General features: G+C 57.4%; 1 protein-coding gene across 3 annotated transcripts; it reads left to right on the top strand.

The window, feature by feature from the left end:
* The first annotated feature begins 1,932 nt into the window (after positions 1–1,932).
* Positions 1,933–21,007, top strand: DRG2 (developmentally regulated GTP binding protein 2). Of its 3 annotated transcripts, none has more exons than XM_032841263.1 (13): positions 1,933–2,113; positions 5,917–6,077; positions 10,039–10,128; positions 10,595–10,655; positions 12,238–12,328; positions 12,929–13,001; positions 13,094–13,184; positions 13,985–14,082; positions 14,470–14,546; positions 15,754–15,842; positions 16,634–16,692; positions 19,808–19,861; positions 20,204–21,007. In XM_032841263.1, exons 1-13 carry the CDS (start codon positions 2,050–2,052, stop codon positions 20,288–20,290), a joined length of 1,095 nt encoding a protein of 364 aa, XP_032697154.1. In that variant the 5' UTR covers positions 1,933–2,049; the 3' UTR covers positions 20,291–21,007. The 3 variants fall into 3 exon arrangements, with proteins under 3 accessions (XP_032697154.1, XP_032697156.1, XP_032697155.1); XM_032841265.1 differs by lacking the exon at positions 1,933–2,113 and adding an exon at positions 2,167–2,727 and having other exon boundaries at positions 5,917–6,072; XM_032841264.1 differs by lacking the exon at positions 1,933–2,113 and adding an exon at positions 2,167–2,727.
* The last annotated feature ends 713 nt before the right edge of the window (positions 21,008–21,720 follow it).

Here is a 21,720-nt window from a genome sequence, read left to right as displayed (position 1 = left end):
GGCCCCTCTCTAGCTCAGAGGCTGGCACACGATAAGCATCCAGTAAGTGTGGCTGGGATCTGAGGAGGCCGTGAGACCCACGGAAGAAAAATCACTTACAATGGCCCTGTCATTCGAGAACTTAATGGGCAAACAATGTGCCTGGTGCCCATTTTCTTAGCAGCCATGTTTTTCCCCATTTCTAAGATACAGAAACAGATTTGGAGAGGTTAAGATATTTAACAAAGCTCAGGCTGTTAGGAGCCTCAGATCTGAACACAGTCATTTCTAAGGACACACTCTCCACCACCCCCCAACTTTTTCCTAAAAACATACAGAAGAGTTGAAAGAATAATATACTTTCAACTGTACATATCATACAGTATATAACATATTGACATACCGTTAACATATGACCACTTTAGCATGCTTTCTTTAGATGTATACGTGGTTGGAACATCTTAAAGTAAGATACAAACATCATGTCCTTTAGCCCTGATATGGACTGAATGTTCTTGTCCCCCCGATTCATATGTTGGAACCCTATGCCCCCAGTGTGATGTTACTTGGAGATTTGTCTTTGGAAGCTTATTAGGGCCAGATGAGATCACAATGGGATCAGTGGCCTTATAAGAACAGACACCAGAGTGGTGCCTGGGTGGCTCAGCCGGTTAAGCATTGCCTTCAGCTCATGTCATGGTGCCAGGGTCCTGGGATTGAGCCCCACATCTGGCTCCCTGCTCAGTGGGGAAGTCTGCCTCTCCTCCTTCATCTGCCTCGCCCCCTACTCATGCTCTCTCTCTCTCAAATACAAATTAAAATTAAAAAAAAAAAAAAAAAAGAACAGACACCAGAAAGCTCTTTCTCTCTCTTTCCCTGTGTGCATGCACTGGGTAAAAGCCATGTAAGGACACAGGGAGAGGGCGACTGTCTGCAGTTTAAGAATAGGGCTCTCAGCAAGAACCCAGCCATACCGCACCCCAACTTCCGACTTCCAGCCTCCAGAGCTGTGAGGAAAACGAAATTCTGTCGTTCAAGCCATCCATGTGTGGTATTTTGTTATGGCAGCCTAAGTAGACTAAGACAATCCCTCACTGCCACTGGGTACGTCTGCTGAGAATAAAGACCTTTTTCTACACAATCATACCCAAGAAAATTAACAACGATGCCATAATATCTAACATCCTATCCAAAGTCAAATTTTCCTCAGTTGTCTTAAGAATGTCTTTTTTATAGCTGCTTTTAAAATGTTACCAGATTCTAGACGAAGTCTACACATATTTATTATCTTTTTATCTAGAACGGTCCCACTGTCCCGCCTTCCAAAGCACCTTCCCATCATTGGCGATGGTGAAGAGCCCAGGCCACTTACAAAATGTACCACTTTCTAGATTTGTCTGATGTTTCCTCGTGTCTAAACTCAGAGCATTTTTTGGCAAGAATTCCAGTAGGGGATGCTGTCTACTTTATAATGCATCATATCTTGGGAGGCATGATGGCAGGGGGTAAGGCAAAGTCGGAACACTTCGTTTATGGGGTAATGGGGATCCGCCGTCAACCTCCACACAAAATGAGAGCCACTAGACTTTCAGCTCGGCGCTTCTTGACACCAGAGGAGTCAGTTGTGCTTGGAACCTTAAATTCAAGGTTCATCACCCAAAATTACTTCTCTGTCTCCTAATCTCTGCTCATGCCCTTCACAGCCCTGGCCGCGAACAGCTTGGCCCCGCCCCGCCCCGCCCCGCCCCGCCCCGCTCCGGGCCGTTCTGGACCCGCCCCAGCCCGTCTCGGCCCCGCCCCGGCCCATCGCGGGTCCCCGCCCCGGCCCATCCCGGGTCCCCGCCCCGGCCCATCGCGGGTCCCCGGCCCCGCCCGCGCAGCGGTCGGAACCAATAGTGTCTGGCACTCCGCTCGACGTCGTCCGTCCGGACTCTGAATCCCGGAGCGCCGGGCGCACGAGGACGCTGTTCTCCGTGGGCTTCCGGGCGCACGCAGTTCTGCCGCCGCCGAGAGGGCGGAATTCCCGGTTCCGCTGCCGTGTGTGTCGGTGCGCCGGGTTCAGCTGCCACCATGGGGATCCTGGAGAAGATCTCCGAGATCGAGAAGGAGATCGCTCGGACGCAGAAGAACAAGGGTGAGGGCCGGCCTGGCGGGGCCTTCCTTTCTGCCCGCCTCAGTTTTCCTGTCTGTAAAATGGGGGAACAACTCCAGCGATAGAGCTGAAGCGGGCTCGAAGGCAGCAGAGAAGTGCCAGAGACGTGACCAGGTCTCCCAGCGCACCCGAGGCAGGCAGGACCAGGTGGGATCCGGGTCCCAGCGCGCTGGTCTGATTGCAGACGATCGCTGTGAGATCGGCTCGGTGCCAGAGCAGGCGACCGGGTAGAGAAATCGCAGCCCGCAGCCGGCGTCTGACCCAGAGAGAGGCATGGTCGGGCTTCAAACCCGGGTCTCCTGGCGGCTGGGCCTGGGGAGTCGATGCTTTCCCCTTTTGTACTGGAAAGCCCAGGAGGAGACCTTTCACGGGTACAGCCTCACCCAGCGTCTCGGGAACGGAGGCCATCAAGACTCGAGCCTGGCGGACCTGGGTTTGAACTCCAGCGCCACCCGTACGTGCTGTGAAAGCTTGGAAAGTCACTTCGCCTCTTTGAGCCTCAGTGTCCTCGTCTGCAAATGGGGATCATAACCCCGTCTCATCTTAGCTCACAGCTCAATTAAACTAGATAGTGTATGCAAAGTACTAGGCATATGGTAAGCACTACGTATTTAAAGTTACCCCTTAACATCGATAGCATGTAATAAAGAATCAAATGCGGAGTTCAGATTGTACGGGCTGGAGGCGATCGCAGGAGAAGAGCAGTGGGGAGAAACAAATGATGACACCCAAGAAGGCTTCCAAGAGGAGGTGGGACTTGAACTGGTTAAGGGGAGGGTACCCCCCGGTGAGGGGCACTGCTGAGGCAACAGCATGGCAGTCCAGGTGAGCATGGTGTGTTCCTGGGCCAGTTCTAGATCTAGAACAATCTAGATCAGAAGGAGGGTCTGGAATAATGGGAGATGCGATTGGCCAGGGTGGGTGAGGCCCCGTGCCCAAGCAGTCCTGCTGTGGAGTTGCAGAGGCAGGAGGTGGGGAATACTAGGTAGCTAGTGTCAGTGTCTGTCCTTCCCTGGCTCTGTGTAGTTCTGGAGGCTGAGAAGTTAGGGGGCTTCATTCATTATGTAAATCTTCCCCAGGCCGTTACTATGTGCTAGGCTTGAACACAGCAGGCACATCCTTGCCCTCCTGGAGCTGACCTTCCAGTGGATAGTCTTTAAATGAATAACCAAATAAACAAGATCATTTCAGCCATCCATAAATGCCGTGATGACAAACGAGGCCGGTAGAGCAAGAGTGTGGGACATGGGAGCTGGGCCTACTTAGGTAGAATGATCAGAGAAGACCTCCATGAGTTGGCAACATCTGAGCTGAGACCAGAATGAGAAGAAACCAGCCATGCAAAGATCGGGGGCAAGACTGTTCCTGGCAGAGAAATGAATATCACTGAGGCAGGAACAGACTTGGCTTGGTCAGGGATCTGAAGGTCTGGGGCTGGAGTGCAGTGATGAGAAAGGAAAGGGCCAATCATGTAGGGCCGTGTATGTCATGGGAAGGTGACAGTTGTTTTCTCAGGCAGCGGGAGCTAGTGGAGGGTGTAAGCAGCGGAGAGACATAGTCCGATTTCGGTTTTATTTATTTATTTATTTGAGAGAGAGAGGGCACAAGCAGGGGGAGCAGCAAGCAGGGGAGAGGGAGAAGCAGACTCCCCACCAAGCAGGGAGCCCGATGCGGGACTCGATCCTATGACCCTGGGATCATGACTTGAGCCAAAGGCAGATGCTCAATGCACTGAGCCACCCAGGTGTCCCCTGATTTCTGTTTTAAAAGCTCCCACTGGCTGCCCTGTGGAGTAGCATCTACAAGGATCAAGGAGAGTAATAGGGAGGCTTTGGCGGTGGGGAAGGGGATGTAAAGATCATTTAAGGATTAAGACCTAGTCCTTCCTTTCAGAGGGGCTCAGAATCTTACCAGCTGGGATGACAAGAAGGATCAGATGAACCTGACGCTTGCGGAACCCATACTTGACCACTTAATACCGCCACCAATTCACTCCTTCATGTGTTAGACATTTCCTGAATACGTGCCCTGTGCCACCGGAAGCTGAGATCCTGCCCCATTTGAGTGAGGGAAGTAAAAAAAGATAGTATCGGATAGTGATCAGAGCCATGAAGACAATAAACAGGATCGTGAAGCCAAGAGGGGCCAGAGGAAGGGTGGGGGTTACCGTAGATCATAATGACAACCAGTGATTACAGGGTGCTTATGTGTGCTAGTCATTGTTCTTAGCGCTTTCTCTAAGGCTTAACAAAAGTCCAGTGGTGTGGTTTCTCCTGATAACATCCTGCTTTGCTGATTGAGACACTGATACACAAGAAGATTAAGTAACTTTTCCAAAGTTATGTAGCCAGGAATGGCAGGGTGGGTGTGACATTGCCCACCATCCCCTCTGGCTGGGGAGGGGAGGCCTCTTTGAAGAAATGCTATTTGAGCTGAGCCTCGAATGTTGAGAAGGAGCCAGCCCTGGGAAGATAAAGTTGCAATAGAAGGAATTGCAAATGCAAAGGTCCTGGGGCACAAATAGTGTCAGCTTGTCCTGAAGAAACAAGAAAGCCTCTGTGGCTGGAACGCAGTACATACGAGAGAGTGGAAGGGGGTGTTGGAGAAGTAGTGAGGGACCACGTTACCTAGCCCCAGCCTACTCTTGTAGCGAGGATTTGGTAACACCTCCTTTACCATCAGGAAATGCAGCTCCCCTTGGATACTGTAACTTTTGTATGCTCAGAATTTGAGAAAAATCAGTGTAATGCCCTAATCATAATACAAAGGAGGAGAAAAAAGAAGGCATAATTAAAATAGTGTTGATTTCAGTATTTACATGTTGGGGCGTGGCCCAGACACAGTGATGTTACAACAAAGGCGTGAGGTGTTCACACCTCTGGGCAGCATCACAGGGCATGTGCCGGCCGAGACGCAGCCCAGTGCTCAGTGTGTTGTGCTGGTGACTTAAGCACCCTACAAGAGGCCTGGAATCCCCAGATGGTGAGCACCTCCAGGTAAAGTTTCCAACAACACATGCTAGAGTCTTTCCTTAACATGCACAGAAGTCGTATTCCTGGAAATTTCAGTGTTTATTGACACTGTAAAAAAAAAAAAAAAAGTCCTGTGTTGCTGTGTGAAACAGAAGGCTCTAGGCCCCAGGTTTTTCCTCTGCAAATGTCTTAGGGCTGTGAAAAGTCATATGGAACATGGGACGATTGATGGCTGTGCCAGACTGACTCACACTTTGTAGGGCTGCGGGATTCCCTGGTCCTTGCCTGATGAATGCTGATGGGGACTTCACCATCACACTGACAACAGAAAACATCCCATCCCCCAAACTCCCCCAGGGAGTGCTGCTGCCCGGGTTGAGAACCACTGACTTGTGGTCCTGTGGTCTCGATAAGGAGAGTAGCTTCTATCCTAAATGAAGTGAAAGGCTAAGTGGACCTGTTAAGCAGAGGGTGTTTTCTTCCCCGATCTGGTTCTTCTTTTTTTTTTTTTTTAAATATTTTATTTATTCATTTGACAGAGAGAGATCACAAGTAGGCAGAGAGGCAGGCAGAGAGAGAGAGGGAAGCAGGTTCCCCACAGAGCAGAGAGCCCGATGCAGGGCTCCATCTCAGGATCCTGAGATCATGACCTGAGCCGAAAGCAGAGGCTTTAACCCACTGAACCACCCAGGTGCCCCTCTGATCTGGTTCTTGATGTTTCCAGCCAGCATTTGGCTGTATGTGGGGGCACACCTACCCATGGGGATTGGAGACCCTGGATACTTACCTTCCGTCTTGCTTTACGTCCTTCAGCCACCGAGTATCACCTGGGTCTGCTGAAAGCGAAACTCGCCAAGTACCGGGCTCAGCTTCTGGAACCGTCCAAATCGGCCTCATCCAAAGGAGAGGGTTTTGATGTCATGAAGTCGGGTGATGCCCGTGTGGCGCTGATTGGATTTCCCTCTGTGGGTAAGGTCAGTGATGGTCAGCGTGGGCCTTGGGGAGGAAGCAGGTTGTCTTCCAGACACAACTGTCCAGCGCCTTCTCTCGCTGCCTTTCTGAATTAGCTCCAGGGACCGAGAAGACCCAGCATCCCCCAGGATCCGGTCCCACTCCTTTGTCATCCTGCCATGGCGACCATCGTTGCCTGTCTCTAGGAGGAGTGTTTCTGCTCAGTCTCGGACCCATCCGTCACGTACAAACATTTACTGAGTGCGCACCCTGGGCCAGACTCTGGGCCGGGCCCTGGTGATGCGGGAGCAAACGAGATCGTTCTGTCCAGTGAAGAGGCCGCCATATACAGGCTGAGGGAACAATGACCAGGTGGCTTGGACAGGTGCTGGTGGAGCAGCTTTTAAACCAATTCAGCTAGAAGGTGTTAAGCCCGTGCCTCTGTGCCACGCACGAGGGGAGGCCAATAACAGCTACTGTCACTTGAGTGCTTGCTGCCAGCCGAGCTGGGTAGCTGTGCTTTGTACGGGTTTGGTTTTATTTTCCCCTCTGCCTGGATCATGGGTGTGTATATCACAGGAGGTGGGGATTGGTCTGCGCTCTGTCCACACACACACACACACAAGATGGGATTGTAGCTGCACTGGCTGCTGGCATGTCCACTTCTCCGTGGCTGTCTGTCCCATTCCTGCAGTAGAGTTCTCTCACCCCATAATGGCTGCCCAGAAGCCCCCACTGTGCCCTGAGCATCCTAACAGTCCGCTCCTTCCCTCGCGCGCCGATTGCGTCTTAGAGCTGGTGTTTCTGGAGGATGCGTTCCTCCAAGGCCGCCCAGGGGCTTGAGGTAGCGGGTTTTTAAAATACCTATCAGCGCTGCCGTTTACCCTCCGACGCAGCACTGACTGACTCCAGGTGGGGACAGTTGGGAATGTCTCCGAGCACCCGCTCACGGACGCCCACATGGGGAGCTGCGTCAGCGTGGGGCTCTGGGCCGGGCCACGGACAGGGTAGAGGAAGACCACCCTCAGCGTTGAGGTCTGCAGGCTTCCTTCCTGGGGGCTCGTAGGTGCCTCTGACTCTTTGGGAGTGCCTCTATCCCAGGTGGACTTTATCATCAGTACTCGTGGTGGGCGGGTGCTGGGTGCACTGCCCCCTTGTCCTCCATCCATGTGGGCTCAGGACACCGCATCGTTTTGGTTACCATCCAAGCCAGGTAGGACGCGAAGGGGAACGTTGCTGGAGGTGGAAGTGACGCCAGGCACTGGACATGAGCCACTGCCCTCCGTGGCTCCTCCTCCTCCGGGCTGTTGGTGGTTTCCCCAGGCGATGCCTTGCAATGCTCAGCATCAAGCCTGAGTGTGCCGTCTGACACACAGCTTCCCCACCGGGGCTCAGATCCCCGTAGTAGTGTCAGGTGCTTTTGACCCCTCAACTAGACAGAAGCTAGGCACAGAGCAGTGCAGGGGCCTCCTGCAGCCACAGCTCAAAAGGAGCTGATGCCCCCTCTGGGCGGTAGGGGGCCGTCGGGAGAGCGGGGACTGCCCCCACATGTGCCCTCTGCCGGCTGAACACCCTCATGGTCTTCAGTCTTGGCGGGGTGTCGAGATACCTCTCTGTCTCTTTGGCCGTTTCTCATTTTCTTCTGTGTACTAGAAATTTCCAAACACTTGGAAGAGGTTAAAGCAGAGTACGGCGCGCCCGCTCTCTGAGTCCGTCCGTTTCACCATATTGCTCCGTCCCTTCAGATTTGGGTCTGTGCGGGCGTTTGCGGTTTTCTTTCTGTTTCGGCTGGTCCATTTGACAATAAAGTACAGACAGCACGCTTCCTGACCTTTTGCCCCAAAATATTTAAGCCTGTGTCCCTAAAGAATAAGGATATTTTCCTTCGTAGCCATGAGCTATCACACCAAACAAAACGAACCGTAATTTGGGGGTGATCTAACGCCGGGACTGCACTCTGATTTCAACACTCACCTTCAAATGACCTTTGAGGCTGCTCTGTCCCAACCAAGGTCCATTCCAGGACCGCTTGTGGCCCCTGTAGGTGTTATGCCTCTGCCTGCTCTACTCTGGAACGGTCCCTTTTGCCAAGACCCAAGCTCTAAAGAGACCAGACAGCGGCCCTGCAGAGAGTCTGCGCTCTGGAGGTGTCCGCTTGCTTCCCCGTGGTGTGCTTTAGCCGGCTCGTCTGTCTCTTGTATTTCCTGGGAGCCGAGAGTCAGGTGGAGACCTGGGACTTGTGGCCAGATTCTGCATAGGAGATGGGGCAGACCTCATTTTGTACCATGCCAAAGAAAAACCCCTGACCACTGGTTGCATTTCCAGAATGGCTTAGAGGGAGGCATGCCCTGTGTCCCTTTTGTGTGGTTGCGTCAGTGTCCCCTCAAGTCCAGGTAACTGGAAAGTCCGCTGCAAGGTGCTGCCTCAGTGGCGTGTGGCAGTCAGTCCCTGTCAGTCCCTGTCAACATCCCCTTAGTGACCTTGACACCAGTGAATTGTCCTTGCCTAGGAGGTTTGTTAGCCATGGTAAAATGTCAATTTTCCAGTTGTCTTCCTCCTTCCTCGCTAATTAGCTGATGTTCCTCTGGGGAGTAGCACTCTCTCATCGGGGTCAGCTCTTTGGTTTGCCTGAAAAAGTTCCTGGAAAGGCAGGACAAGTGCATATGTGCTGCTGTTAAATGACCAGCAAGATGTTGGGGTCCGAGCTGTCACGCAGGGTGACCAGTAACTGTTTTTAAGCTTTAATTCTTGGGGTGTTGTGATGGACTCCATCAGTTTTCACCTGGTCTTGATTTTACTTCCAACCTGCCAAGGACTTCTTTTCCAAGCCTAGGCTGGGGGAAGAGCTTTGTTTACCAAGCATGCCCTTGAGGGTCTGGCCCTGTGGCCAGTCCTACCACCCTGCTGGGGACTGGGGCTCTCCCACCAAGGGAGGGCCCAGGCCTCCCCCCGCAGAGACCAGACAGGGTCAGAGTGCCCTCCTGTTGGCCTCCAGCAACGGTCACTCAGTGTCTCGGCAGCCCTGGCTCTCAGGGTCACCCCACTTACCCATACTCGTCCGCCCCACCAGGTTTCTATCTGTCCTTAGATTTCTAAGAGTGTCTGGATTTGAGGCTAAGGTTTCCTTCAAGGTGTGAGGGTATATGAGTGGGATGTGCCCCCAGCCTTCCTGGTTGCCCGAGAGGCAGGGTCCATGTGGCCCAGTCACAGCTGTGTCTCGGGCTCTCTGTTCCTGGTGCCCTGCTGACAGGGCTGGGGCCAGGGGGCCCGGGCTGGGTTCTTTCCCCCCTGGCTCTGCCCATGGCTTTGCTGGCCCTCTGGCCCACTGCACCCATTGCCGTGGGCTCGACGCACCTTGGACCTTATCTCCTTCCACCCCACGAAGCCCCTAAGGTGGGGACCGAGCAGATGGCCAGCATACATATGAAGGACTCAGAAGCTCAGAGGAAGAAGTTTCTTCCCCGGGGGGAGCCTGGTCTCTCTTAACTCCCAGCCAAGCCACGGCTCTAGTCCCACAGTGAACCGTGGCACGGGCATTCCTATCCAGATCCTTCCCAGCTCACCCCTTCTGCCTGGCAACACCTTTTCCTGCCATCTGGCTCTGCCTCAGACCACGTCTGTCCCCTTGCACATCTCACCCCTCCCTGGGTGAGCAGCCGCTCTGAGTGCTAGGGGCTGTTGCCTGCTTAAAGCTCTCTGGGGCCCAGGAGGGGCTGGCGGGTTTGGTGGAGCGAGGCAGGGGGCTCTGATTTAGGAACCGGTTCCCTCTGGCCATGTGAGACATGTTGAGGCTTCCAAAGAAGGGGGTGCCCTCTGGTGCCCCATCTGCCCTGGGCAGGGCCAGAGGTGACATTTCCAGCCGTTGAGGCTGAGGCTGAGGAGGGAGTCTGTGCTGCCTGTGTCCAGCAGGCACCCGGCCCATGGGGATACTCTCAGGAGGCTGGGACAAGACTTCTCACTACAACGACCTCCTTTTCCTCCTAGTCCACCTTCTTGAGTCTAATGACCTCCACAGCCAGCGAAGCCGCGTCCTATGAATTCACCACTCTGACGTGCATCCCTGGGGTCATCGAAGTAAGTTGGGGCATGCTTGGTTCTGGAAGGGAAAAGGGTGTGTGCTCGGGTTTGCGGTGGTGTAGATGGGTGTCGTGGGGTGGGGGTTGTCCGTGGGGAGGGGGGAAGACTCTAACTGAGCTGCCTTGCCCTCAAGCACTGGCACCTCTTGCCGGTACCCGTCGTGCTCCACGTCCCACACCGCCCCAGCTTGGGTCCCTTGTTCCCGGCTGGCCGGATCCCTCTGGCTCCCGTGAAGCTTCAGAGTCTGGGGCCACTGGGGTCCCGGGGCCTGGAGCCTCCGCGGTGCAGGGACATCTCTGTGCAGTGCTCTTACTGTCACTGGAGAGCCCCTCCCCGGCGGCTCCTCAGCTTGCGCAATAGCGTCTGTGCGGGACTGGGATAGCGACAAGGCCAGGGTCCTGGGGTCAGGCAGGCCCTTCCTGCAGGGACTTCTCCCCTGACAGTCTTCTCTTCCCCAATACAGTATAAAGGAGCCAATATCCAGCTCCTGGACCTTCCTGGGATCATCGAGGGCGCAGCACAAGGTAGGAGGTGGGGACAGGCCGGGGGGAGACAGGGTGGACCTCGGCACCCCAGCCCGCCCTCTTCCAGAGTCTGTTGGGTGTCCTGGCCTCATTGTTAAAATCGGATGTGGTTGCGGGGCGTGATGGGTTGGGGGAGGCTTACAGCCGCTCACACCGCTTTGGCCTCATCTCATCCTGGCTGGCCCCATCTTAAAGCCGAGGAAACCGAGGCCCCGTGGGGTGAAGTGACTTTCCCAAGATCGCGTAGCTCACCTAACGGGTTTGAATTCACTCTTCTACTCCACGGGCTCCAGCGTGGCCCTGCAGGGACCCCTACAAGGAGTGGACACCAGTCACTTGTGCTTCTCATCCTAGAGCCCCATCCTTTGTCATTTTGGTTCTGTGTTCTGAGATGGGAACATGCCCGTGGATTCTGGTGGTGGGGGTCGGGCTGCAGCCTCGCAGAGATGGGAACCAGCTGAAGGTTCTCCGGCAAGTGACGGGCTCTGTGCTGGCTGCTGTCCCAGTCCTCAGCTGGCCCTATGACTTAGCAAGTGTCACCATTTCCTTTTTGTAGCTGGGAGAAGTGTCAGGGATGACAGATAAAGGGTCTGCTCTGAACTGAAAGGGGCTGCCACTCAGGGGCAGAGCTGGGGTTGGCTCCCACCTGTCTGGGTCTGCAGCCCCCGCATGGCTGGGCAGCAGGGCCTCCTCCCTGGGGGTCCATTTGCCGTCTCTGCCCTGCACCCTCCCATACCCCACTGTCCTCATCAGGGCAAAGTCCCGCCTGCTTGTATTGGGGCAGAGGGAGTGGCGATGGTCCCCCAGGAACCTGCTCTCCCTTCTATGTCATGGGGTTTGGGGTGGTCTGGCCACAGTGGGGGGCAGTGTGCGGATAGCGTCAGGAGGCAGCTGGCCCATGAACGTCACTGGGCCCCAGCCCCTCTTTCTCAGGAGAGAGGCCAGTCATGGCTGAATTCTGTACTAGATCCTAGTGCTGTGACCTTGGCAAGGTGCCTAGCTTCTCTGGTGGCCTCGTAGCCACAGGGTCTGGTCCTTATAAAGTGGCGGTCCCCACAGCATCTCTTCCTGTGGCGTCTTGTGTGATCCCCTCTGCAGCCCTCCGAGTGGGTCTGGGTCATAGCACCCGTTTCCAGAAAGGGCAGATGTGTTGAAATCCTCATACCACACTAGCTTTGTGATCTTGGGCAAGTGCTCGAGTATCTCTAAATGAGGTCTCAGTTTTCTCCTCTGTGAAATGGGTGTGATAATGCTGTCGGTACACAATAGTTTCGAGGACTAAGTGAGGAAATGTTCGTGAAGCACTTGGCAGGAGGCCTGCCGCATGGTAGGGACAGGGGGAGAATGGTATTTCTCCGGGGGTGGCAGTGTCACATTGCCTTCTCTCTACAACAAGCCTTCGGGAGTAAGACAGCACATGGAACAAAGAACAGGGCCCGGGAGATGCCAGCCCAGGGCTGGCACGTGGCAGAGACCAGGGAGGAATGGTAAAGGACCAGAGTCTGGGGCCCTGTGGGCTGGGTGCAGGTCACACACGGCCTGCCTCTGTCACCATGACACCATGTCTCTCCCACCCATCCAGGTAAAGGCCGCGGCCGGCAGGTGATAGCTGTGGCGCGGACGGCAGACGTTGTCATCATGATGCTGGACGCCACCAAGGGAGAAGTGCAGAGGTCCGCAGGCTGGTGCGGGGGGTGGGCTGATCTGGGGAGGGCCCTGGACGGGCTCATGGGATGCTGTGGCCCAGCTGCTGTGACCCTGGACTCATGATGGGTGGCCCAGGGGGTGCTTGGGCCTCTCCCACATGGGAGCAGCGGCAGGCCTGTCCACGGGCTAAACCCGTGTGGTCCGCCTGGAGCATCCTCTTGCAGAGGCTTGCGTCTGGCACGTAGACGTCTGGAGACTGAGGGCTGTGCTGTGCTGGCAGAAGCCTCTGGTGCTGGCAGAAGCCTCTGCCGCTGGCCCCTTGCCAGCACAGGCCGTCCTGGCTCTGGTCCCCACCTGCCAAGGCCGAGGTGCCTCAGTTGCTACCCAGACCCACGAGGAGCCCGGCCCCAAGCCACAGAGGCTTTGTTTATGCCCTGACCTGCTGACCCCGACCGAGGGGCACACCGGGCCTCCCTCTGCCTGCCAGCAGCCTTGGCTTGCTGGGTTCCTCGTCGGGGGTGAGAGGGCACTGGTCTCCCTCCGGGTGGGCAGAGGCTTCTGATATAGCGCGGAAGCCGCCCGGCCTGCCCCCGGGCACTGGTGAAGGTTTGCCACGGCTCCGCCAGGTCTCTGCTGGAGAAGGAACTGGAGTCCGTGGGGATCCGCCTCAACAAGCACAGGCCCAACATCTACTTCAAGGTGAGGCCCCTCTCACTGGGAGGCCAGGCCCGGGCGGGATGGGGACGACCGCTGCTGCCCCTCAGTGAGCAGCTCCCCCTTCTCCTCTCCAGCCCAAGAAAGGCGGCGGCATCTCCTTCAACTCGACAGTCACGCTGACCCAGTGCTCGGAAAAGCTGGTGCAGCTGATCCTGCATGAGTACAGTATCCTTTCCCAAAGCAGCACAGGAGGGGCAGCGGGAGACGGGCGCCTTGTGGCCCAGGATGCTGACACACCACACCCCAAGCTGCCCCGGAGCCATCCGAGCAGCCGCCAGGAAGGCTGCAGCCTGGTGACACGGAGCACTTCCTGCCCCCTTTGCCTCCATGTTCCCCAAGCTGCAGGCTGGTCGGGCCACGGCCGTGCACTCAGCAGTGCCTTCCTGACTCCCTGCAGGTTCTGGGACTGGTAGCCGCTCACATCTGGGAGGAAGGTGACATGGTGAGGGAAACAGCCCCTGAGGACAGCCTGGATAAGCCTCAGGGAGAACCAAGGCCTAGGTGAGTGTCTGGAGGACCCTGGAGGATAGGGCAGAGCCCCAGAGGCAGAGAAGCTCAGGACATGGAGAACTCCCCATGGGACAGGCTGTCTGCAAGGTGGTGAGGCCCCTGTCACCGCAGGTATGAAGCAGAGGCAGGGAAGCCTCCGGAGGAGAGTGCTGCATGGGGGCAGGTGGGTTAGGCCGGTCCTTACAGACAGCTCTCGTGGCCCTGAAGCCTGGGGTGCCGCTGAGCATTCTGGCAAGTGCGTTTTGCTAGTGAAGCCACCGACTAAACTACGTGTTCTGGTTTCTGTTGAAAACATGAGGGCGCTCCCCCACTTCACTGTCTTATAAAACCTCCAAGGCAGAGGAGCTCCGAGGTCCCTTTCGGCACTCTGTTGCTTGCCTGGCCGTTTGGGCCCCTCCGATGCGGGGACCTGGGGGCTGCTGGTGCACTGGTGGCCCTTAACCCGAGCCCCTCAGAGATCTTCAACGCAGAGGTGCTTTTCCGAGAAGACTGCTCCCCGGACGAGTTCATCGATGTGATCGTGGGCAACCGGGTGTACATGCCGTGCTTGTATGTAAGTGGGGCCGGCCCCCCGGTGCATGTGCGGGAGGGCTGACCCCCATGGGAGGCAGGCGGCCCAGAGGAGTGGGAGGGGCCTGGAGTTGCTCCGCCCACCCACCCCCTTGGGGCTGCGTGAGGTCCGCAGACTATCTAGCTTGGCACCCGGGCTCTAGTCCAGCCTTCCCATCTGGGCGTGGACAGCAGCCCCAGGCCCCCACAGCTTTTCCCCATCCTTGAGGCAGCAGGGAAGGGAGGCCACTGGCATTTGCCTCCCTGCCTGTGTTGCTGCGGCTTGCAGAGGGAGGAACTGTGGGCCGAGCCAAGGCATTCGAGGACCCATTTCGTGCACTTCTTTGTTCCTTTCCCTCCCTAACACCTACCTCCCTGGTCTCTATCCCAGGTTTATAACAAAATCGACCAGATCTCAATGGAGGAAGTGGACCGCCTGGCCCGGAAGCCCAACAGTGTGGTCATCAGGTGAGCACTCGGCTGCCCCGAGTCCTTCGTGTATGTGAGCTCATCAGGCCTCCCAGGCACCTTGGCCACACGGGCCCCCCATGTGCACCCAGGGCGGAGGAGACCCATCTCAGTAACGGCTTTGACCTGGTTCTACCCTGGAGTGGCCTGGGCAGAGTCGGTGATGCGGGGTGGGCTCTGGCTAAGAAAACAGAAGGGAAATAGTGCCACCTATGTAGAAGGTTCATAATCACTGAGGCCTCAGAGCCGGCCTCAGAAAGCCCACGGGTGTGAGCCAGCTCCTCCTGATCTCCGGAAGACGGGGCTTCCAGCAGCGGCAGCCTGAGTTCCCTGGTAAAGGGAACTCAAGTCCTTGGGTGGGCGGGGCCATCCTGGCCGTGGCCCCCAGCCCTGCTTGAAGTTGGGGGTCCTGGGGTGCTGCCTGCACCTTGGCTGAGGGCTGTTTGTTCACTCCTCACCGTCCCTACAGTTCCCTCCTCTGGGCAGCCTGACCTGGGGGCTCTGCTCTGCCGGCTGCCCAGCTCAGACAAGGCTCTCTAGCCTCACAGGCTTATGGGGAGCAGGATGCTGAGTGACCGAGTGGGGTGACTGGTGCAAATGATGGGTAAGGGTCCTGGACCATCTGCTGGGCATTGCCAGCTACCGCCAAGGGCAGCAGAGAGCGGGCATCCTTCCCGAAGGACAGCTCAGTTCCTCTCCTGCTGTGTCCCGGGCTCCCTTCAGGGGCTGCCGAGAACATGTCATCCCCAAGGCGTGAGGTCACCTCCACACCACACCTTCACCTGCTGTGCTCACAACATGTCACGCTCAAGGTCATGTCTGCAAACGATCAAGCCAGGGGCTGCCCCATCACAGAAATCCCCACCGGGCGGCCTTGTGGCCACCAGTCTCCCAGCAACTGTCAGGAGGGAAGCCCCCCTCCAGGCGCCCTGCATCCCTCAGCGCTGCTGTGTGCTCTCCACAGAGCGCCACGGAGACCCCCAGGAGAGACAGCTGAGCTCTCCTGGGCATGACCGTGGCTGCGACCAGAGGCGCCCGCAGCTGAATTGTCAAGCTGCTGTCAAATCTGCGGGCTTGTTTCCCATGGGTGCCAGACGGGCTGCACTGGCTTCGGTGCAGGTTGTCATTTGCACGAGTGAGAAAGCAGGGAGCCCCGGTCTCTGAGCCCGTGGGGGCTGCTCTGACCGGCTGCCTTCGTCCCTGGCAGCTGCGGCATGAAGCTGAACCTGGACTACTTGCTTGAGATGCTTTGGGAGTACCTGGCCCTGACCTGCATCTACACCAAGAAGAGAGGACGTGAGTGCGGCGGCGGGCAGCCCAGGAGACGGGCTGAATCCCCCTCCCGATGGGGCTGCCAGGCTCTGCCCAGTGCCCCTGACTCAGCTGGTCCTTATAGATCGAAGCTTTTCTCCCATCTCACAGCTGGCACTGCCCTCTGCCCCGGGCTGCTAGAGACCATGGCTGAGCTTTTGCCGTAAAGAATGCTGCTTTCTGGGGCTGCCGGTCCTGAGGATGCGCCAGGTTATGGGGGGGTGGTGGCTAGAGGCCGGCCTGTGGTTCCCCATGGGCTACAGTGATCCCCCCCTCCCAGCCTCCTCTGGGTCAGGACCTGAGGCACGTGAATACAGGGGAGCCTTCACCATGTGGAGTCTCCCCCTGCCCCCACCACCACCACCTCTCACACCCTGTGACCTTGCAGCTGAGTTCTGGCAGTTTGTGCAGCCCTGACCTTGTCATCAAGGAAGGAGCTGCAGCTGCCCCTGACTGGTTGCCAGCAGCTGTCACGTCTTGCCAGTGCTGTCCAGATGCTCCCTGTGACTGGACTTAGGGCCCTTGTGTCTGATGGGGTTGCAGGCCGCCTGAGTCCTGGATGTGGATTTATGTTGATTTCCTGTGTTAAAGTTAAGGTTGCAGAACACCACACAAGGACCTGTAAGGAGGGTGTGCCAAACGGCGAGGGAAAGGTTAAACCAAGGCTGGGGGCTGGAAGGGCCTCTGTCCCCTGATGGAAGGCAACCACAGAGTAGCTTGGGGCCTTAACTGTGGTTGCCTCCCTGTCCCCCCACCTCCAATCTCTACCTTCGCAGAGAGGCCAGACTTCACAGATGCCATCATCCTCCGGAAAGGGGCCTCCGTGGAGCACGTGGTGAGTTGCCGAGTCATGTCCAGACAGCGAGTCAGGGAGGTCACCGTGCCCCCGACGGGGTCTTGCCGAAGGCCCTCCCAGCCCTCTGCTGGCTTGAGTGACACCAGCTGCGGTAGCAGAGTGGCCGTGGGCAGGCCCCAGAGTGAGACCTGGGGTCGCCTCCCAGCCACCGTTCCCAGCTGCATAGCGAGCCTGCAGGCCTCACCAGAGGCAGCTAGGGTGTGCGGTTGCATGAGATCCCCGGCAGCAGGCCGGGCACTGGGAAGGTCCGGGAAGTAGTGGTCATCCCCATCCTGTCACATCCTCGCGCTGCAGGCCTCTCAGAGTTCCTGTTCTCTCAGAGAACCCTCTCAGAGTCCCCTGTTCGGGTGCTCCACCACGGAGAGCTGCTGCCCCGGGGAATTTCTGTATTGTTAACTCCAAGTTGTGTTTCCCCAGTGCCAGCCTACAGCTCAGTTACCACCTCCCTGCCCGTAGCCCCTCTTGGCTTCCTCTCCCCCAGTCAGCCCCCCACAGCCCTCCCTGCCCCCACCCCACCCCCCAATAGCTCTGAATGCTTTTTGCACTCAACACACATTTACTGAACACTGACAGTAAACAGAGCAGCCCTAGTTCCAGCCAGAACAGGGTCCTTCGGGGGCAAATAGATGCCAAACACCCAATGCCCAAGTCAAGAAGTCACACCTAAGGGGGAGTGCAACAGAGTGAGGGAACGGGGAGTGACCCTGAGTCTACACAGACAGGCCAGATGGTCTCGGGGATGGGGACCTGATTGGGTCTGTAGATCAGGGAGGACCTGACCTTGAAGAGTTAGGGGTGGTGGAAGCCCTCCCAGGCAGAGGAGTGAGGTATGCAAAGGTCCTGAGGCAGAGGGGCCCTAGGCTGAGCCTATGGGCTCCAAGGGGGAGGGTGCATTCCAGATCTGGAGTTTTGTTGTAGGTCCAAAGGTCACCTATCCCTGAATGTGACCTTGCGCCGTCTCTTACAAAGGCATATGGGCCCTGCAAGAGCCGGTGAGGGCCCAAGAGCCTGGAACAATGTGCCAGGCTTTGGTTTTGAGGGGTTTTGTTTTCCATCTAGCTCATTTCTTCTCAGGATCTATATGGTGGTCAGGTGGTGGGCTGGCCTGCAGGCTGGGCTCCTGCATTCGTTCATTCAGCAAGCCCAGCCCAAGGCCACTGCCAGCTAGAGGCCCTGATACAAACAGGGCCTTGAAGGGGCTCGGCCTTGAAGGCTAGCATGCCCGGCAGAAGCCACATCCCTTAGATGACTCATAAGGAGCTCCGTGGGGAGGTCCCTGTCCCTACAAGCCTGTGTCAGAACCTGTGAGTGAGGTGTGTCCTGGGGACCGAGCAGCTGTTGGTACAGGGGGACCCCCGGGTGCTGGCCCTCGGTGGGCCTTCTGTGGGTACTTTCCTCCACCCTCTCAGGCCCTGGCTTCTTACCCAAGAGGATGTAGGACTTTAGCCACTCTCGGGAAGAAAAGCGGGAGATAGCAGGAGAATGATTTTCTAGGCAGGGGGAATAGCAGGTACAAAGGCCCAGAGGCAGGAGCAGATGTGGGGAGTGCTGGCTGTTTGCCATCAGCTGCACAGAGGGTCAGAGGCAGGAGGTGCTAGACCCAAGGGTGAGAAGCGCCCAGTGGGGTGGGGAGGGGCTTTGGGGGCCGGCTCCAGAGCCTGGACTGTGTCCCCCAGAGGCGTGCTGTTCAGTGGTCATGTTCTCCCTGTTCGCCCTCCCCACAGGTGCCTCCCTCCTGGGACACCCAACTGTCCCAGTGCCACAAGGTTTAAACAAGGAAGCCTGCCTAGATGCTGATGGCAGGGACCCAAAGTAGAGGAACCAGGGAGACATTGGAGTCAGGCAGATGCAGGATCGTACCCTGGTTCCCCCATCCTGGGTCAGCCTCCCAGTGTCTCAGTTTCCTCTCCAGGGTGTAACTGACCCCCAGGCCCCGGGCCTTTGTGATACACCCAGCCCTGGTGTGTATTCAGTGAGAGCTGTTGAAGGCTTTGCCTCCAAAAGGGTCACAGGCTGTACCCCCAGCCGAGGCAGCGAGGACCTTGCTGGGCTCTCAGCAGTGAGAGGTGCGGTGGGCACAGGGGAGCAGGAGTCCCCCCATCATCAAACAACACCATCTCTCCCCCAGTAGAAAAGATGGCCTGGGATGACCTTCATTGTCCCTAACTGCTAGAGACAAGTACAGAGAAAGACACAGGAGGCCCAGAGCAGGTGGGAAATGCTCTTACAGGCTCAGCATCCTCGCAGGATCGGGGCTGAGGGCTCAGGGCTCTGAGCAGGACCTGTAAGGCTTGCGGGCACATGGGAGGTGAGGCAACACCACATGGCCTTCCCTCTGGCCCCCCTTCCACTGCCCCCGCTCCACTCTGCAACCAGGGGCCCCCGATCTTGGGAAGAGCTGGCTGCCCCTCCAAGGACCCCTGCTTCTAGCTTCCTTTTGTTGTTTTTTTTTTTTAAGATTTTATTTATTTATTTGACAGAAACAGTGAGAGAGGGAATACAAGCAGGGGGAGTGGGAGAGGGAGAAGCAGGCCCTCCACTGAGCAGGGAGCCCGATCCCAAGACCTGGGATCATGACCTGAGCTGGAGGCAGACCCTTAATGACTGAGCCATCCAGGCCTGCTTCCAGCTTCCTTTAAGAGCTCTGGGATTCCTGAGGCGGGGGTGGATGACGTCCTGGGCGGGAGGCTCCAGCTCCTAGCTGTGGTCAGGAGACGGGGACCAGCTGCGGTGACTCCAGGTTGAGGTGGGGTGTCCTGAAAACCACCCCCACCCATCCGAAGGGGCATCTGCCGGGGTTGTCATTCGGGCAAGGCCAGCAGAAGGCTGTTGACAGCCAGATCCAGGGGTCTTCTAAAGGCTTCGAGAACATTTCTAATGGGCACCACAGCTTTCGGGCCAGACTGGAAGTGGGAGCATCAGAACAGCCTGCTGCGTGTGGCTCGATCCTGTGGTGTCCACAAGGCCACTGCTCTCTGAGCACCTGCCTGGGAAACTGCTGCCGCTTAGCACACTCCTGGGGCTTGAGGGTGTGGCCAGGCGTGGGGGGCTTGGGTTCTGACTCCTCTCACTATCCTACTCTCCCATCCTCCAGTGCCACCGCATTCACCGGTCACTCGCCAGCCAGTTTAAGTATGCACTGGTGTGGGTAAGTCTCTGGGCCGGAGATGGGTGGGGTCATACCCAGCATCGCCCCTGGGTTGGGCAGGAGCATGGCATCTGTGTTTTGCCCGGTGTCCCGGTTTGGGGGCCTGCATGCTGACTTGTGCTGGCCTCTCCCATGTTGGGATCCGGGGATGGTCACACTCCTAGGGACATTGTCCTGTCTGCAGGTGGTCTGCCAGTGCTGTGGCCCCACTTCAGACTCAGGCATTCCCGTCCCCCCAACATACCTACCGCCGCACCCGCCATCCTCCTATCATAGCTATTCCGGGCTTGGCCCTGCTCAGGACAGAGGCTGACATGGTCCCTCTGTCTGTCCCCCGCCTAGGGCACCAGTACCAAGTACAGCCCACAGCGAGTGGGCCTGACCCACACCATGGAGCATGAGGACGTCATCCAGATTGTCAAGAAGTAGTGCCTCCTGCTGGGCCCCCTGCCTGCCCACCCTGGCTCCCCGGAGAGCCGGACCCAGCCGGACACACCAAAGCCCAAACAGGAAATAACATGCAAATACATACACCCCAGGAAGGGGTCTCTCAAGTCTCCACTGTTTCTGGAAGTTTCTTCAGTAGACAGATGATACAGAGTGTATTGGGGCAGAGGGACATGGTTGGGGAACTTGGGCTGGTCTGGTGGCATTTCCCATGAGACTGGCCCCTTGGATGGGGATTCTGTGTTTAGAACCCTGGGCCTGCACCCTACACCTGGCCCCCTCAGGCACCGAGGGGGCACCCTGCCCTCCTGCCCTGCAGCCAGGGCCTCATGCGGATGGCTCACTCAGTGCCGGGGCGTGGAGCCGAGCCTGTCCGGGTCCCAGGAAGCTCTGTTTCTGGTGGGGCGCCTTGGGCCTTCAGCTCCTGCCGTCCTCTCTGGCACTTGAGGAGGGGCTCTCCCAGGACAAGCCCTCTGCCCCACCCCAGGGCTGCTCCATGATGGCTTTAAGCCCCAACTCATGCCCTCCACAGCCTGAGGAGCCCTGATGTACGGCCCTCCCAGGGCCGCCCCTGCCCAGAGCCCACGACCCAGGACCTACACGGATGCCGGGAGTGGCGGCTTCGGCGTTGGGTTTCTGTACTTTTTCTCTAAGCCCCTGGTCTTGGCTCTCCTTTCTACAATAAAGAGTGGAAACAATCCCTGTTCAGACTGAGGACAGTTCTGTCAGTTGGCTGGACTCTGTCACCAGGCTAGGTCGGGGCCAGCCATGAGCCTGGGGATCTGAGTATGGGTGGAGTTCTGGCAGTGGGAGAGCAGGCCCAAGTCTGGGGTGCAAAGGAGAGTGTAGTGGACCTCCAACGTGGTCTCTGCCCTGGCGGGTGGGCCAGAGGCCGCAGGCCCCAGATGTTGCACCTCCCAAGGCTAGGCCTGGCTGCCAAGGTGGGGAGAATTCTCAGAAGGTCCTTGTGGCTTTTGGGGTGGCAGGGAGGCTCCTCCGGGAGAGCAAGGTAGCCAGGTCTGTCATCTGTTACCTCAGCAGGCAGGGGTGGATGGGCCTTGGTGTGGGGCCAAGGAGGGGCAGCACGTGGTCACTGAGCCCCTACCTGCCAGGGTGGGTGTGGAGCCGTCCCAGCAGCCCGGTCTCCAGGGGCAACAGCATGTCCTGGGCTTCCATAGCTTGTGAGCGCGCAGCTGGGATTTCAACTCCAGCTGGGGCTTCTCAGCCACAGGGGAGGCTTCCTGGAGGAGGTGGGCCTTTTGGGAGTAACAGGTTTCATGGGGCTCCCAGGCACTGGGCTGGCAGGAGACCGCGAGGGCTCCCCCGGAGGTCTTCAGGTCCAGCTGGGGTGTGGAGCAGGCCCCCTGCCCTGCTTTCCAGGCTGTTCCTGGCTCCTCTGTCAGCTGCTTGGG

The sequence above is a fragment of the Lontra canadensis genome, unplaced genomic scaffold (assembly GCF_010015895.1).
Source record: "Lontra canadensis isolate GAN:19392208 unplaced genomic scaffold, GSC_riverotter_1.0 scaffold122, whole genome shotgun sequence".
In the NCBI taxonomy this organism is placed as follows: Eukaryota; Metazoa; Chordata; class Mammalia; order Carnivora; family Mustelidae; genus Lontra; species Lontra canadensis.
The sequence above is the reverse complement of the archived record's forward strand: the minus strand, read 5'-3'. Positions and strand labels throughout refer to the sequence as shown.

What these genes read in the sequence shown, in the direction of transcription:
- DRG2 (XM_032841263.1), top strand. Translation starts at nt 2,050, where the DNA reads ATGGGGATCCTGGAGAAGATCTCCGAGATCGAGAAGGAGATCGCTCGG. An exon ending in GATTTCCCTCTGTGGGTAAG is followed by an intron (nt 6,078 to 10,038) that starts GTCAGTGATGGT and finishes TTTTCCTCCTAG; the next exon opens with TCCACCTTCTTGAGTCTAAT. An exon ending in ACCAAGGGAGAAGTGCAGAG is followed by an intron (nt 12,329 to 12,928) that starts GTCCGCAGGCTG and finishes CGGCTCCGCCAG; the next exon opens with GTCTCTGCTGGAGAAGGAAC.